Source organism: Marmota flaviventris, chromosome 3, assembly GCF_047511675.1.
Source record: "Marmota flaviventris isolate mMarFla1 chromosome 3, mMarFla1.hap1, whole genome shotgun sequence".
NCBI classification, from domain to species: domain Eukaryota; kingdom Metazoa; phylum Chordata; class Mammalia; order Rodentia; family Sciuridae; genus Marmota; species Marmota flaviventris.
In genome coordinates this window covers 137,995,570-138,011,367 of record NC_092500.1, presented here as the reverse complement: position 1 = coordinate 138,011,367, position 15,798 = coordinate 137,995,570, and the positions used below count along the sequence as shown (strand labels likewise).

Here is a 15,798-nt window from a genome sequence, read left to right as displayed (position 1 = left end):
TTTTGAACATGTTAGGAAAGCACGCTACCATTGAGCTACATCCCTGCCCCTACAAGTCACATTTTCCCCCCTAAAGATAAAAATAAAAGCCTACCATGATAATGTCCAAGTTATAAACATTTTAGTCACACTATGCCTATGAGATTAATAGATCTCCAGACTATCATATAACAGGAATTCAAGTGACCAAAATGACAATAAACAACTGGGAGCAATGGTGCATGTTGTAATCCCAGCGATGCAGGGGGACTAAGGCAGGAAGATTGCAAGTTCAAGACCAGCCACAGCAACTTAGCAAGGTCCTAAGCAACTCAGCAAAACCCTGTCTCAAAATAAAAAATAATAAGGGCTGGGCATGTGGCTCAGTGTAAAAGCTTGTCTGGGTTCAATCCCTAGTTTAAAAAAATCACAAAATGACAATAACCTTCTGAAATCCTTTGGAATTTAGTCTTTGTCTGATTTCTGGACTGTCAGATCCTATGTGGCTGTGCTACTCAGGAACATCAGATTATCTAATTACAGATATCATGCATCCAAATATTTGCTACTGTATTTGCAAAACGATAGGACTTTTTTGACCAAATAGATCCATCATTTGATCCAATGTATCACTGCTCCAGGTGTCTGACCACAGAATTGATCCATGATTTGGTGCTAATAACACTAAATTGAAGAAGCCAGCCTGAGAAGAGTTGGAGAGCTTGTGCATAGTCATATGTGAGGCCTTGGCTTCAAGCACATGTGTGTGTGTGCACACTCACACTCATGCAGCCTAGTGGCCCCACAGATACCCAGAGAATACTGGGATTGAGGGACGGTCAAGATCCATGTCTAATTTTTTTTTTTAATATGACTTACTTAACTATGTAAATTGGTTATATCCCAAAAGGCTTTATAAGAATTTTATCATAAGTAAATAAAAGTGATAATCTATTAACATTGCATTTTTGAAACTATTGCATAGGATATTTCATAGAGAAATAGGTGGCAAAATTCACAGACAATAAAATATCATCATTGACTTCAGGTTCCCAGCTTGCCACCTACTAACTGCATGTCCTGGGAAGTTATTTGCCCTCTCTCTGACTGAGCTTCCTCTTCTGTAATTGAGAACGATATGGTAATAATAACTATTGCATGGATTGTTGGGAGAATTAAATGAGCTAGTGTGTTTAAAATGCTAAGAATAATGTGTGATCCATAGTAAACACTAGTTAAGTGCTATTTGTTGTTTTGTAGTTGTTTCATGTGACTCCATGGTAAACTGGTAGTGAAACAAAGAAGCTATTATTCTTTTTGTAATTAACAGATGCCAAATAGCTTACTCCAGGTCATTGAGAAGGTAGTGAGTGCAAAGCCAGATCCTTTGACTGCAAGTCTAGAGAGTTCTCTGGTGCATGCCATTGTCTTTCCACCATAGAGATGAGCATATTATGGCAATTTCACTTTATTTGCATACATCTCAGGCATAGCACCATTGTCTAAGTGGATTCTTGGATGGGCCCAGCCCTTCATAAGGAGTTCCAAATCAAACAGAACTTGACACTGGGGATGAGAGCACAGGGGCCGGAGATGACTTTTCCAAGGCATATATTAGCATCCACAAGTGAGGAGACGCTGGTCAAAAGCTCCCAGTGAATGACCATATGTTACACAGCAAGAAGCAAGCAGGAAAAGGACCGCGATTATTCAGCATTGATTGAGAATTTCCATTCAGACCTTCTTCATGAAATCTGACCTGGCTATTGACCTCTCTAATTCTATAGGCTTGTGTTGGAGAAGCAAATAAATTCATTAATTGAATCATTGCTGCTTAGTGGAGGATTACATGTTGAACATAGTCATTAACACGAAAAAGCTACAGCTATTTGTTTTCCTCCCTGATGGGCAGTTAAGGGGAAAGGCCAGCCCTGAGGGTAGCATCAAGTAACCCCCATACCATAAACCCTTTGGAGCAGCTCAGGTGTTCCCCCATTTTACTTGTACAGACTGAGATGTCTTTTCTTGTTTTTCCACTCTTCCTGAAAAACCCCATAAGAACATATACTTTTTCTAAGATACAAAGGTGGAAAGATTAGACCTTTTCCCTTCCAGAACCCCACTCCAAAACCCCTCCCACCACTTTTTAAAGTATCATTTTCATAAAATTGCAGAGGATTCATTACTTCTGTTTCAGGATAGAATTTGAGGCATTTTCCCAGAACCGTTATTAGAACCCAGATGATGATCTGCTTCTTAAAAACCTTTATCCTCTTGGCTGTCAGTTATCTGCTGTCATTGTGCCTCTGACAACTCTACTGTCTCCTTGGCAGCTCTTCCTTCTCTTTTCTGCTCCATCTCAGCCCCCAAGGCTTAGCCCTGGCAACTTCTCTCTAATGACATTCACTCTCTAAGTGACCTCACACCATCCAAGGGCTCTGGCATCATTTACATGTTGTGAGCTGCCCTCCCTCCAGTCTTGACCTTGCCTCTGAACTCAGATCTGAATATCCCATGGCTTACTCAGTACTGCTGCTTAGAAAACTAGCTGGCATCTCAAATTTAATACATCTATAACTGAACTCTGAAAGTGATTTAGACCTTCTCCTTCTCCAGAGTTTCCTTTAACAGTAAATGGCAAGTCTTTGGACCCAGTTGCTCAGAACAAAAACCTCAGAGTCTTACTCGATCCTTTCCTTTATCTCCTAAGCCATATTCAATCCAGGAGCAAATGCTTGTGGTTTTGACTTCAAAACTGACTCTGACCCCAGTCTCTTTTCCCTCCATCTACTTCCATAATCTGCCATATCCTTGCCCAAGCCATATTTTACTCACACTATTAAACCACCTCATAAGTAGGGTCCTGGTTTCTACCTAGAACTCAACCTTTGAAAATATAAATCATGGACATTTTTCTGCTCAGAACCTCAAGTGACTTTCACCTAATTTAGAAGAAAGTGTTAAGTCTTCCCATGTGCTACAAGGCTTTACCATCTCCTGTTACATCTCATGGTCCTTAGGCACCATGGTCATCAGCCACCTGGAAGCTGCTGTATTCGCCATGGCCTTGACCTGAATGCAGGGCTCTTCTTTCCAACATCTGTAGGGGTTGCTTCCTCCCCTTGGCCTCATGCACCTCTCATGTCTCACCCTGGGTTGTTGGTTGAATTGTGACCCTCAAAAAGACATGTTGAAGTCCTAACCCCTGCTACCTGTGAATGTGAACTCCTTGGAATAGGGTCTTTACAGATATAATCAAGTTAAGATGAAGACAGAAGATAGGGTCTCATCCAGTATGACCGATGTTCTTATGAAAAGAGGAGAGACACACCAAGAGGAAAATGCCACATGAGGATAGAGACACACACAAAGAAGACAGCCATGTGACATCAGCTGCATTGGGGTAATGCAGAGGTAAGCCACAGAGAACCAAGAATTGCCAGACACTACTAGATGAAGGCTCAAAAGCATCCTGACCAGAGTTTCAAAAGCAACAAGGTCCCGCTGAAACTTTGATTTTGGATTGCTGGCCTCCAGAACTGCAAGAGAATAAGCTTCTATTGTTTCAAGCTACCTGGTTCATGGTACAGGTTGAGCATCCCTAATCCAAAATCCAAAATCCAAAATAATCCAAAATCAAGAACTTTTTGAGTACCAACATGACATCACAAAATAAAATTCCATGCCCACGGTGTGCAGTGACACACACCTGTAATCCCAGTGGCTAGGGAGGCTGAGGCAGGGGGGATTGTGAGTTCAAAGCCAGCCTTAGCAACTTAGTGAGGCCCTCAGAAACTCACTGCTACCCTGTCTTTAAATAAAATATTTTAAAAAGGGGATGGGGATATGACTCAATGGTTAAGTGCCCCTGTACCCTGGTACCCCCCCCCCAAAAAAAGAAAAAGAAAACAAATTCGATACTCAACTTCATGCGACATGTCACAGTCAAAATACAGATGCACTAAAAATATTGTACATAAGGCATATATTAAACATAAATGAAATTTGTGTTTAGACTTAGGTCCCATCTTTATTATAATCACTTATATAGGCAAATATTTCAAAATCTGAAATATGAAGCATGTCTGATTATAAGCATTTCAGATAAGGGATACTCAACTTGTTTGTTATAGCAGCCACAGGGAACTAATACACCTGGGTTAATGATTCTTCATGCCACTTATCAATTCCCAAAATTATGTCTTGTTTATTTATTTATTTATTTTTAAAAAGTACATGACCTGATTTTTTTTAAAATATTTATTTTTTAGGTGTAGATGGACACAATACAATGCCTTTATTTTTATGTGGTGTTGAGGATTGAACCTGGGTCCCGCCCATGCTAGGTGAGCAATCTACCACTGAGCCACAATCCCAGCCCCATGTCTTGTTTATTTATTATCTGTCCTCTCCATTTGCTTATGAGTACCTCTAACTGGGATCTTGGGCAATTTATTCACTGTTTTCATGCCTCGGTTTCATGCTACTGGTGTAATGTGCACCTCTAATCACCCCCACCTCATGAAGAGAAATAACATTTCTAAAAACATAACTCATATTAGAATTAGGCATGGCAGGGCTGGGGATGTGGCTCAAGCGGTAACGTGCTCACCTGGCATGCACCAGGTGCTTGGTTCGATCCTCAACACCACATAAAATAAAATAAAGATGTTGTGTCCTCAGCACCACATAAAATAAAATAAAAATGTTGTGTCCACCGAAAACTGAAAAATAGATATTAAAAAATATTCTCTCTCTCCTCTCTCTTAAAAAAAAAAAAGAATTAGGCATGGCAAACTTTACAAGGTTAGAACAGATGTTCGCCCCCACTTGCAGGGAATCCTTTTCCTCCTCATAAAAACCTCTCTCCCAGATGTGATCTCAAAAGCCAAAAGGCCATGGGACAAGTCAAGCCTTGGGTCTACAGTTTGTGATTTGGGATCAGAAGCAGGCGGCATTGGGATCAATCTGCCAACCAGAATCAATCTGCCAATCAGAGACCAGCATTGAAAGGACTTCCAGTATGACTTTCCTTGGTTGTTCCTGGTCTGAGCCTACCCCACAACTCAAAACAGAAAAAAATAAATAAATAAAAAAACACCAAAAATAATTCTGGCTAGGCTGAGAAAAGTGTTATATAACTTAATAAAGCAAATTTACTGCCAAGTATGTGTTCAATATTTTATCCATGGTCTATGAATCATACATATGGACTTTAAAAAACAAAATCACAGCACTATTTTCACACATAAAATTTATTCATTATTTCTTATAAAGTATTCAGTCTGTATTCAACTTAATACTGAATGAATCACATTTTGTTTAAACAGATGCTAATTAATTTAGGCAGATGTTGGTAACAATTCACATGATCTGGGTACACCTTGGCGGAAGACATCTCCTGAACCTCTAAGACTGGCATCTTGGGTATAAACAAAATGAATGGACTATTTGGAATTATTTTGTCTGGCCATCTCCTTCCCTCTTCAAAAAAATGGTACCAAATACTGCATTTCCTCCATTTCAACTGTCACATACAGGGACCTGCCAGGAGCATTTTAATATTGGATTTTACAAACTGAACTCATGCCAACTTCTCTCTGGGCAAAGAGTAAACATTGCTCCTCCAGCAGAACTCTGCCTATATTTTATTAAGCATGGCTCTAGGCTGAAGGATCCTCATGCTCAACTTCAAGTCCCACAAACCACCCTGAACTTCCCAAAGTAGAATTTTTTTTCTCCAAATGATTATAATTTCACAGGAAAGAAAGGAACTGTTCAGGATTGAGGAGTGTTTTAAAATTTGAACCAGGTTGAGCCAGTGTGAGGTGGCATAAGAGCAAAAAAGCTGCTTTCCAACCAAATCTAAGCAAATGCATGGCTGTAGCCAAGGAATTTCAAGGGAGGTTTGAAACCAGGATGTAACCAGATGAAAGATGTACTGTAAAAATAACAACAATTAAAGAGGCAAACTAAACAGCAGATAACACTACTACACAAACAGAATATATATGATCTACACACACACACACACACACACACACACACATACATACATACAAATAAAACCGGACCCTGTGGTTTTGAGTCCACACAACAGTAAGAACCACAAGCAGGCACAAGTTTTAAAAAGTGCAGGGTTGTACATCCCCCATTTATGTGGTATAAAAATGCATTTTTCTTTGCCTTTTTCCATCCCATTAGAAATGAAGCAACGTGACAGCAGTGGGGGTTGAGGTTTAAGGTTTCATAAAAATTTATGGTCAAAGACTTATGCAGATCTTGCAGGATTTAAGCCCAAACTGGTATACAAAAATAAATTCAGGACTGCGGGGGAGGACCCTTGGAATTTTGTGCGAGAATTTTGCTTAAGAATCAGCAATTGCCTTGCTTGGGTGGCACCCGCACTCAGTAGCTGAGGTCCGACTGCAGCGCGGAAATGGAAGCGATCTACCCCTCCCGCGCCACCTCCCAGACCGACACGTTGACACCGGGGTTGGACCAGGCTCTGGCTGAGGATGCTCCGTTTACCCGCGGAGGGCTTTTTTGCCCGAGAGGGCTGGAGCGGACCTGATGGGTTCCTGAGGGTCCAAGTAACTGCCACTTTCTCCGAAGGCTAGCAAGAGAGGTGGAGAGCAGAAGAAAGGAGACCCTCTTACCAGGGGGCAGGTGCACCAGACAGGGAGTCGTGGGAGCAGAACCACAGACTGCCAAAGTAAGAGGAACTGTTGGCCAGAGCAGGATGGGGACCGGGGGTCGGGGGGCTATAGGCAGCACAAGCCCGATCGTATCCGTCCAGAGTCACTCACCATTCTCCAGCACCTCGAGCACCAGGAGAAGACCAAGCAGCAGCCAAACCTTCATCTTCAGGGCTGGGGACTGCGGGTCCGTGGCGCGGCGCTGAGGGCTGCGCAGGACCGGGCAGGGCAGGGCAGGGGCGCAGGGGGAGGCGGCGGGCGAGGGGCGCCGCCTCCAAGCCGCAGCGGCAGTACGGGGCGGGCGGCTGGGAGGCTGCAGCTGGAGGATTCGGTTTCATGAGGAGGAACACAATTTGGGGGGAAAGTTAGAGATTTTTTTTTTTTTTTTTAATTCCCTGTGTAATGTGACCCCTCCTGCCCCCTGGCGGAGCGGTGAAGAGCAGTACTACTTCTGAGTTCTGAGGAAGGTCTAAAGGCGAAATGTCAATGACAATAACCACGCCTTTATTTTTCTCCAAATCTCAGCGTTTTTATCAAGTTTACAAGTTCGAGAAGTGGCACCCGCACTCAGTAGCTGAGCTCCGACCTGTGGATATGGATGGAGTCACACAACTATAACTATGCAAATGTCACCAGCGCTTACTCCACCTGCTCAAGCAGTGCTCTGTAAAAAGTTCCCCCTAAACTTGTTTGATCCCAGAAGGTCAGTGACTGTATGCCTGCCCGCCTGGTTTTCTGTCGGTCTGTCTGTCTCTCTCATTTGTTGCACTGTTGTCCTTAATTATTCCTGTCACCCTATGACTGGACAGAGATGGGCTATGCACCCAGGACTGAACCTACTGAAAAAGGAGTAAGGAGCATCTTACTACAGCTGAGACATATGAGGGGAGGTGCCAAATATGGAAGAGGTCTACATTGCCAGCAGAAGGACTCACAGCTGGCCAACTCCTTCCCACCAAGATTTTGGAGGAACTGCTTTTTCCTCTAGTATACAGAAAACCCACTGCCCTGCAGAACACTGTACAGGTGTTTAGGAGGATCTGTGCCCCACCCCCCAAAATCCAAGTAACAGTATCAGTACCCTCCTCCCATCTTTTACCAGCGCTCTGGGCTCATTGTAAGTATAGGATTCATTTTCTCCAAGTAGGCTCTTCAGTTCTAGTAACTGAATCCCATTCTCATGCATATTAAGAGTGTCCTGGGCCCTGAAATTCCCTACCAGCCTGAACAGCATAATGACACTGTCTTTTAAAATCAAACCAAACCAAACCAAAAAAGGTTAAAAGATATTCCTATGTACCCACCTGTGTCCTCACCATGAAGCATTTGGAGATGACTAAGATGAAAAGGAAAAAAGTAAAAAAAAAAAAAAAAAAAAAAAGAAAATTATGTGCTAAGTTGTAGGACGCATACTATTAATACTAGAGAATTTCAGAAAGGTGAGTGATCAGTACAGGCTGAAGGAGAGTTGGAAATCACAGAGGCTCATGGCTTGAATTTGGAGAGCCAAGGGAGGAGGGAGGAGGGAGGGCAGAGCTCCCTCCTTTTGAGCTGGTCAGTGAGGCATCAGTGAAGGCACAAAGCAAGACTGGCCCAGTAGCCTGGGTTGATCACAGGAAAGGGCAGATTCATTGTGAAAGTAAAGTGGGAAAGATGAATGCATTGACAGTCCAGGACTGCAGACAGTGGGGCTGAGGTGTGGTGTGGTGTGGTGTGGCAGAGGACTTGGGCATTATTTTTCCCTCAGCATAGAAAGGTGAGAGGTTCTTGAGTTTGTGGTCTCATAAGATGAAAGCAGTTTGCAGTGTGAGAATGCCAGTGTGTATCCCCCAGGTGAGAAGCAGGGCCTCGGTCGGAAGCCAGTCTCATTGTAGTGTTAGCAGCAAATATTACCACTACAGACTCCTGGACTGGAAGTAACAGGAAGGAGACTTCTCCCTTACCCACAAGGTGAGAGGTGCCGGAGCATAGGATAAATGACTGTTTCTTAATTGCTTTGTGCAGGAAGAATCAAGAATTCTATGTTCTATTGCCAACTATAGCTTTGCTATCCACTTACACTGTTTATGGGGAAAACTGTTATCTGGGAATAAAAATGGCCACTATTCATTTAACCTTCACTATTCATTTAACCTTCCAGGATCTTGCATTCATAAAGGGAGGGAACTAGACTTGAAGATTGTTTGAACAGATGTGCACTGTGTGTTTGATGTCATGGTTATGAAGACTAGGACATTGTCCATCATGGCCACTTTTAAGGAGTGGACACTAGCCTGGAGATAAGCATTTAGACTACTGTAGAACTGTGTGTCATTGTCATTAATGTAGACCAATGCCAGAATTCATTGACTGACAATAAATTCATAGGGTATACTATTTTCACCTGTAGAAAGAAGTTCATTGAATACTTGTGGGTCACCTGATAGTCATAAACTGGGCAATCACAAGTTCTTTTATTCCACTCTTATTTTCTAATATCTATAACACTCAAATCACACATCATACTTCACACAATTTTAATTTTAAATATATATACTTAACAGAAAGGCTAAGAATGTGTTAAGGCAACCACAGGGGTTCAGTCAGCTGAATTGAGAGGAAAGGCAGAGAGCAGGTACTAATGGTGGTTAGATTAGATGTTCAGGATGTCAAAATGCAGGAATTTGTTCTATGCCAAGGTCCAGACAGACAGCAATTTCTGCGTGTCCATTTGGAGTTTCAGCTTGGAGTGGGTCATGCATGGTTGTCATGGGCAGGATAAACCATGCTCTGCTGAAGCTAGATGGCACAGGAAATTGAAGGTTTGTCACTATGGCAAATCTGTTGATGAGTGACCAGGCGTCAGGGTCAGGGTACTGCTGTGTTCAGTCATGTGGTGCTCCTTGAGTGAGGAGCCTTGAGTGAGGGGGTTGCTTCATTTGGTGATATAAGTTTGATAATACCCATGCATCCATGTGCTTCTGATTAATTTGATATGTTTACAGATGATTATTTTTATCAGCACAATTAATTTATTTGTCAGTTTGTGCCTTATAGTCGTGCTAGGCAAATGGTGGTTGTTGACTTGTACAACCAAGGTGTAGAGTCATTCCAGCTTGGTGCTAAACTCAAAATGCAGTAGCTTGTGGCAAGCTGCTTTCCAAAATGGAGTAACTCAGGTGTAGGCGAGTCTGAGAGCTCCTGTTCTATGTATCATGGAGTAACTCAGAGCAGGGCACACAGCCTGTTCTCCATAATCACCTTCTGGGGAGGATTCTGAGCAAAACCTCCTGGAGTGCATGCTGGCTTACGTCGATCTGTCTGGCTGCCCCAGCCTGGGGTCCCTTTTCCCTCTGAGTCTGTGTGTTGAGTGTTTCACACTCCCTCTCTGTTGGAGCCTGGGCTTCAGTCTAGATTCTCCTCTTGCTGGCTCCACCTGGTAGCTGGGTCCTGTTCTGTTTTACCCCCCTGGAGCCCTAAGTCCACCCTTCTTTTGTCATTGGCATCAATTGTCACTTCCCTGCTTGGACCTGCTATCCTTTCTCATTCAGAGTGTGGCTGCAGCCCTCTAACTGATCTCTCCATCTCTCCTTCTTGTGTGTCAGTGGATTATCTCCCTAGCAATTAGATCCATCTTCAAATAAGACTCACCCTGCCTCCACCCTTCCAAGGCATTCCAGCAAGGCTCATCGTCTGGAGTTCTTGGCCTTTGCTTGCCTCTCTGGCTTCCTCCTATGTGGTCACTCCAGTCCTGCCCTCCATTCCTCATGGTACTTGCCCCGACTTTCTGCACCCCTAGCCACCGCTCCTGCTGCTCCTGCCCCAACCATCCCCCCTCCATTTGACCATCTGCTTTCCTTTTGTCCCACCCCACTAATTTTTCATAAGATTAGCAGCCTCACTAATCTTGCAAGGTTTAGCTCCATCTCACATCCTGCCAATTGTTGTATATACACCTCCACGATGGCACTGATGACAGAACTCAGAATTTAGTTGTAATCTGTTTATGCTTTTCTTCTGTGCTACCAACCATGAGTTCAAAAGTAGGAAGTGTGCCTTATAAAAGTTGGCATTGCACCAACAGTTCCTAGAAAATAATAATTATTTATTAGGAATTAACTATGTTTCAAGTAGAGTGTTAGGTCCATAGATCCTTACCATACACTTATTGTTGATCCTATCAAACAAGCCTATGAGGTAGGCACTATTGTTATCCGCATTTTGTGGATAAGGATGCCCAAAGTCAAACTTGTAGTAAGTTACAATTCAGGTTTTATTTTTCTTCTGTATATGTGGGTCTAAATCATAATTCTGCTGGTTAAAATGAGCTGTTGCTATCCCTACAAATGAAGGCTCTTAAGCAGGGTTCCCCTGATCTACAGGCAGGAAAGGCTCTAAAGGTGCCCTTCTTAAATTCCTGAAATCAGAGAGGAGTACTTTGTGGTTATTCTAATAGACGTGTCAACAGAGAGCTTAAAATTTAAAAGGCAAACAGATGAACAGAATCATGAGTTGTCCCATGGAGACAGGGACTCCTGCTCGGCTTTTTTGCAGGAGTAGAGACTTATAGGTACTGCTGTAAAAGCAGCCACGAGAAGAAAACAGCTGAAATTTTTAATGAATTAACACCTGAATGAAGACTGACTGACACAAGAGTTGAGGATCCCTGTGAGACCCAGACACAAGGAGAATCCCAAATCCACTCCAACAAATCTTTGCTGATTGTTCATAAGAAGGAGCAGACAGAAGACCTGAGAAAACCTCCTTCAAGGGTGCATGGGATGAAAACTTGCCTTCTTCCTAAACTTTTCTCTCACATAAAGCAAAAGCTGAAAGCCACTGGATGAGGGAGGGGAAAGCCTTCCACCTGTGGTTCCAGGCAAAGGCTTCCTCTGTGGATGGAGGATTGGGAGGAAGAGCCATCTGCAGTGGGGCTAAGAGGCGGCTCTGGTCCAGAATCCTGTACTGACACAAAGCAGAGGTCTGCTACTGTGCTGGGAGGGACAGGAAACTTGCTCCTCCTTCCTCCAAGCCCCTCTACTGACACAGGCCAATTTCTGTGCCTTTGGGAGGAAGGACAGGAACACTAAGGAAGGCCTCTATTTAAGGCCCAGGCATAAAAGGCCTCCTTATGACTGAGCTGACACAAGACAAGCAAAAATGACCTTAGAAGGCTTGGACTGAGACAGAAGCCACTGTGGTCACCATTGCCAGGGGGCAAGAATGTAAAGAAACTCCCCAGGTGTCTTGGGCATGCAGCCTGCTGAAAGCCAGCAGTTAATCAGGAATACGGAGAAAGCGAAAGCGTAGAAAGTGTGATCGCTGGGTTATATGGTAAGAGTACATTTAGTTTTGAAATAAACTGCCAAACTGTCTTCTAAAGTGGCTGTACCATTTTGCTGTTGTTTCACATATCCATCAGCATTTGGTGTCAGAGTTTGGGATTTTGGCCATTCTAATAGGGAAACATTTAGTGCTATCTCCTTATTTTCATTTGCAATTTGCTAGTGATATAATGTTGAGCTTTTTTCATATGCTCATTTGCCATCTTTATATCTTCTTTGGTGAGGTATTTGTTCAGATTTTTTACCCATTATTTGCTTGGGTTGTTTGTTACCTTATTTAAAGTGACTTTTACCCAACAAAGCTGACATAAAAGTGGGTGGGGATAGAACAGTGTTAAGACGGCAGGTCATAGACCACAGACTTGGTTTGAATTTACTAATTAGTAATTGTGTGAACTGGGCAGTTTACTTATTTTCTCTGACACTGCCTGGATTCTTACCTCGGATATTGTTCTATTGCTTCTACATCACTCAGTGGAAAAGCCAGATATAACACTATGTATGTATGATTCCATGCATGTTGGAAAGACGTTTTTGATGTGTTTGCATTTAACACTGATCAGAAAGCAACAAACCTGGATGAAACTCATAATGGTTGTCTTTAAATCATGTGATTACAGGAGTCCTTTTAAAATGTGTATTTTCTGCATTCACAAAGTATTCTACCATGAATAAGAATTGTTTTTATAATCAGAAAAATTGCTTTCTTTAAAAAAATGATACATTAGCCAGGAAATAAATTTAGTTGATTTCACTCCACCCTCTATTTCATGTTTAATGACTGAATTGTGTTTTATTGTATTCATAATGTATTAATAGCTTTTCATTAAATCTTTTTGTCTTGTTTTTAAACAGTAATACCCAGAGAAAGAAAATCTGGGCAAAGCACAAAGCTACAAAGTACATACTGAAGAAGATGCTAGAATACTGGCTGACTCTTGAGGTAGGCAAAGTGGAAGACCTGGGGAGAGGAAAAATGGTGCCACATTATGAAGAAGTTTGGCATTAATGAAGAGTAGCACTGGGTTGCTCTGCCTGTGTTTTCTTTTCTTTCTTTCTTTCTTTTTTTTTTTTTTTGGTACCAGTGATTAAACCAGGGTGCTTAACCACTGAGACATATCCCTACCCCTTTTTATTTTTATTTTGAGACACAGTCTTATTAGTTTGCTTGCAGTCTTGCAGAGTTGTTGAGGCTGGCTTTGATCCTCCTGTCTCAGCCTCCAGAACCCCTAAGATTACAGGTGTGCACCAAGGTACCCAGCTGTATTTTATTTATAAAATAACACTTAACAAAACACTACCTAATTAATCCATTCAAAAGTATTGAAAACCCCCACAGAATTATATGACAGGAAATGATGAAAATAATAAAAATACTCTTTCATGTCTGTTACCCTTCCTATTAGCGACAAAGTATTACATAGACACACTGTCATTTAATTTTCTCCTCTTAATACTTTGATTGTTTTAAAAAATCTTCTGTAAAAACTACCACATAAACTATTCTTATCCCAACTTCTTTGTACCCATGAGTATATCTATAGACACTTAGAAGTGAGATTATTTAGCCAAAGTTCATGATATTTAATATTTTTGATAAATGCTACCAGCTTTCCCTTCTACAAAGCTGTCCGTATTTATAACCAGTTCGACTTTCCTCAGGAGCATGTATGCTGACCTATTTCTTTACTGCTCCACCAACACTGAATGTGACCATTCTTTCAATTTTTATAACCTGATAGAGGCAAAAATCACATTGTGTTCTTTCAGTTCCCATTCTGTTTATTATTATTGAAGCTGAGCATCTTATCGTGTGTTTATTAGTCACATGTATTTGTCTATTTTTGAAAACTGAGTTCTTTTTATTTTTGCTTTATAATAACAGTTTTATATGTATACATATACACACATATGTACTAGCTATTGAGCTTTTGTGTGTTTTTCATATTTTAGACCATTTTCACCCTTCGTTTGTGTTTTTGTTAATAATGCCTTTCTTCAAGCAATTAAAGCACTATTTAATCAATTACATTTTTCAATAACTTCCTTCATGGCTTCTGGGCTTTATGTCTCTTCTGCCTCTAATTATCAAACTAAATCATGATATTTTGTAATTTTGTTGTTCATGTGTAGACTTTAAATCTCCCTATAATTTATTTTTGGTATGGCTGGTTAGATGTTTAGCTTTTTATTTTTATTTTTTTATTTTTGTAGGATGTTCATTATTTCACCATTTGGTTCTTTTTCTGTTTTGAGCTGGCTTTTAGTATGTATTAAATACATATGTAAATGGATCTTTTTTGGTTTTATTTTATTCTACTGATATTTTTATACCTAGGGAAATACCACACTGTGTTCATTGCTATGGATGTGTAGTGGGTTTTATTCTTTGGGCCAAGGATGCACTTCATCATTTTTTCTTCTGTTGATTATCCTTGTACATTTTCTTTTCCAAATTAATTTAGAATCAGCATGTTGATCTCCAGAACTGTGAAAAAAATATCTTTCACAGTTATTATTTTAAGTCACTTAATTTGTCGTATTTTTGTAATGGCAGCCCTAGAAAACTGATATAACAGTCCAGAAAAGGATGGGAGTAGGGTTCCAAGAAATATAAGGGCTTTCCAAGACATGTAGTTTCATTTTTTTAAAAATATATTTTTTAAGTTGTTGATAGATCTTTATTTATTTATTTATATGTGGTGCTGAGAATCAAACCCAGTGCCTCACACATGCCAGGCAAGTGCACTACTGCTGAGCCCTAGCCCCAGCCCACATGTAGCTTCTTCTTCTTTTTTAATTTTTTTTTTTGTAGATGAGTAGCATGCCTTTATTTTATTTATCTTTATGTGGTGCTGAGGATTGAACCCAGTGCCTCACATGTGCTAGACAAGCGCTCTGCCACTGAGCTACAGCCCCAGTCCCTCACATGTAGCTTCTTAAATCACATAAATCTCAAGATGAATTTGAATTTGAAAAATAACATTGCCAAAGAAAAAAATTAATAATAACAGGCAATTTTAAGCTGGATTTCTACCAGGACATGACACCCTTGGTCCTTGTGTAAAGAATTATTAGACATCAATGAGCAGGTGGGGGTAGATTCTGGAGACCTCACCAAATGGGGAAACCCCAGAATCCTGAACTATGGTGATGCTATAGTATTTATAGCTTAAAGGACCCAGAACCCAGAAATCAGCTTGCTTTCCACCATGACCGGGGCCATGATGTAGTCCTGGGTCTCTTGCTAATGCAATCTCTGCTTTGTGTCTTTCTATTCCTGACAACTGCTCCAGTCTTGGTAGAGGAACAAGGCCTCTTTACCCACATTTATGACCTCTCAAATCTCTGGTATCTAAACATATTTAAGAGGTGGCTATCAACCATTACCAGAAAGGTTCACATAAGTAAATCTGTTTTGCACTGAGTTTCTTTCCAGTTTCACCCATACTTTGGCCTACTTTAAAACAGTTGAGGTAATGTGTTGATGGGAGTTATTTTTGTATGTCTTGGAGAATTTTTTTGAGATATTTTATGGGACAAAATGAATCACTCATCCCACACAGATGGGGACTTCTCAACACAGTCACTCAGAAACTCATGGATTGTGAGCCCAAGGAGAAATCTTATCTGTGGCCTTCTTTATAAACACTCAGGTCATGTTCATACCCTTAGGGGGTCCTGCCTGGACCCAGACACAGCTGCTGGGGAGTTCTTCCTTCCTGTGCTCCCATGGTGCCAAAGCAGAGATGGGGCACCCACACCTATTAGCAATGCTAATCAAGACAACAATTAGA

The 15,798-nt window shown here is 41.4% G+C and overlaps 1 protein-coding gene across 1 annotated transcript in view; it reads right to left on the bottom strand.

Annotated features, from left to right (window-relative positions):
* Positions 1 to 7,003, bottom strand: part of Pdgfrl (platelet derived growth factor receptor like) — a 45,744-nt gene extending 38,741 nt beyond the window's left edge. The window contains exon 1 of the mRNA XM_027954723.3: positions 6,789 to 7,003. Within this exon, the coding sequence (XP_027810524.3) occupies positions 6,789 to 6,843 (55 nt within the window). The 5' untranslated portion in view covers positions 6,844 to 7,003. The remainder of the gene's footprint in view (positions 1 to 6,788) is intronic.
* Positions 7,004 to 15,798: the final 8,795 nt, after the last annotated feature.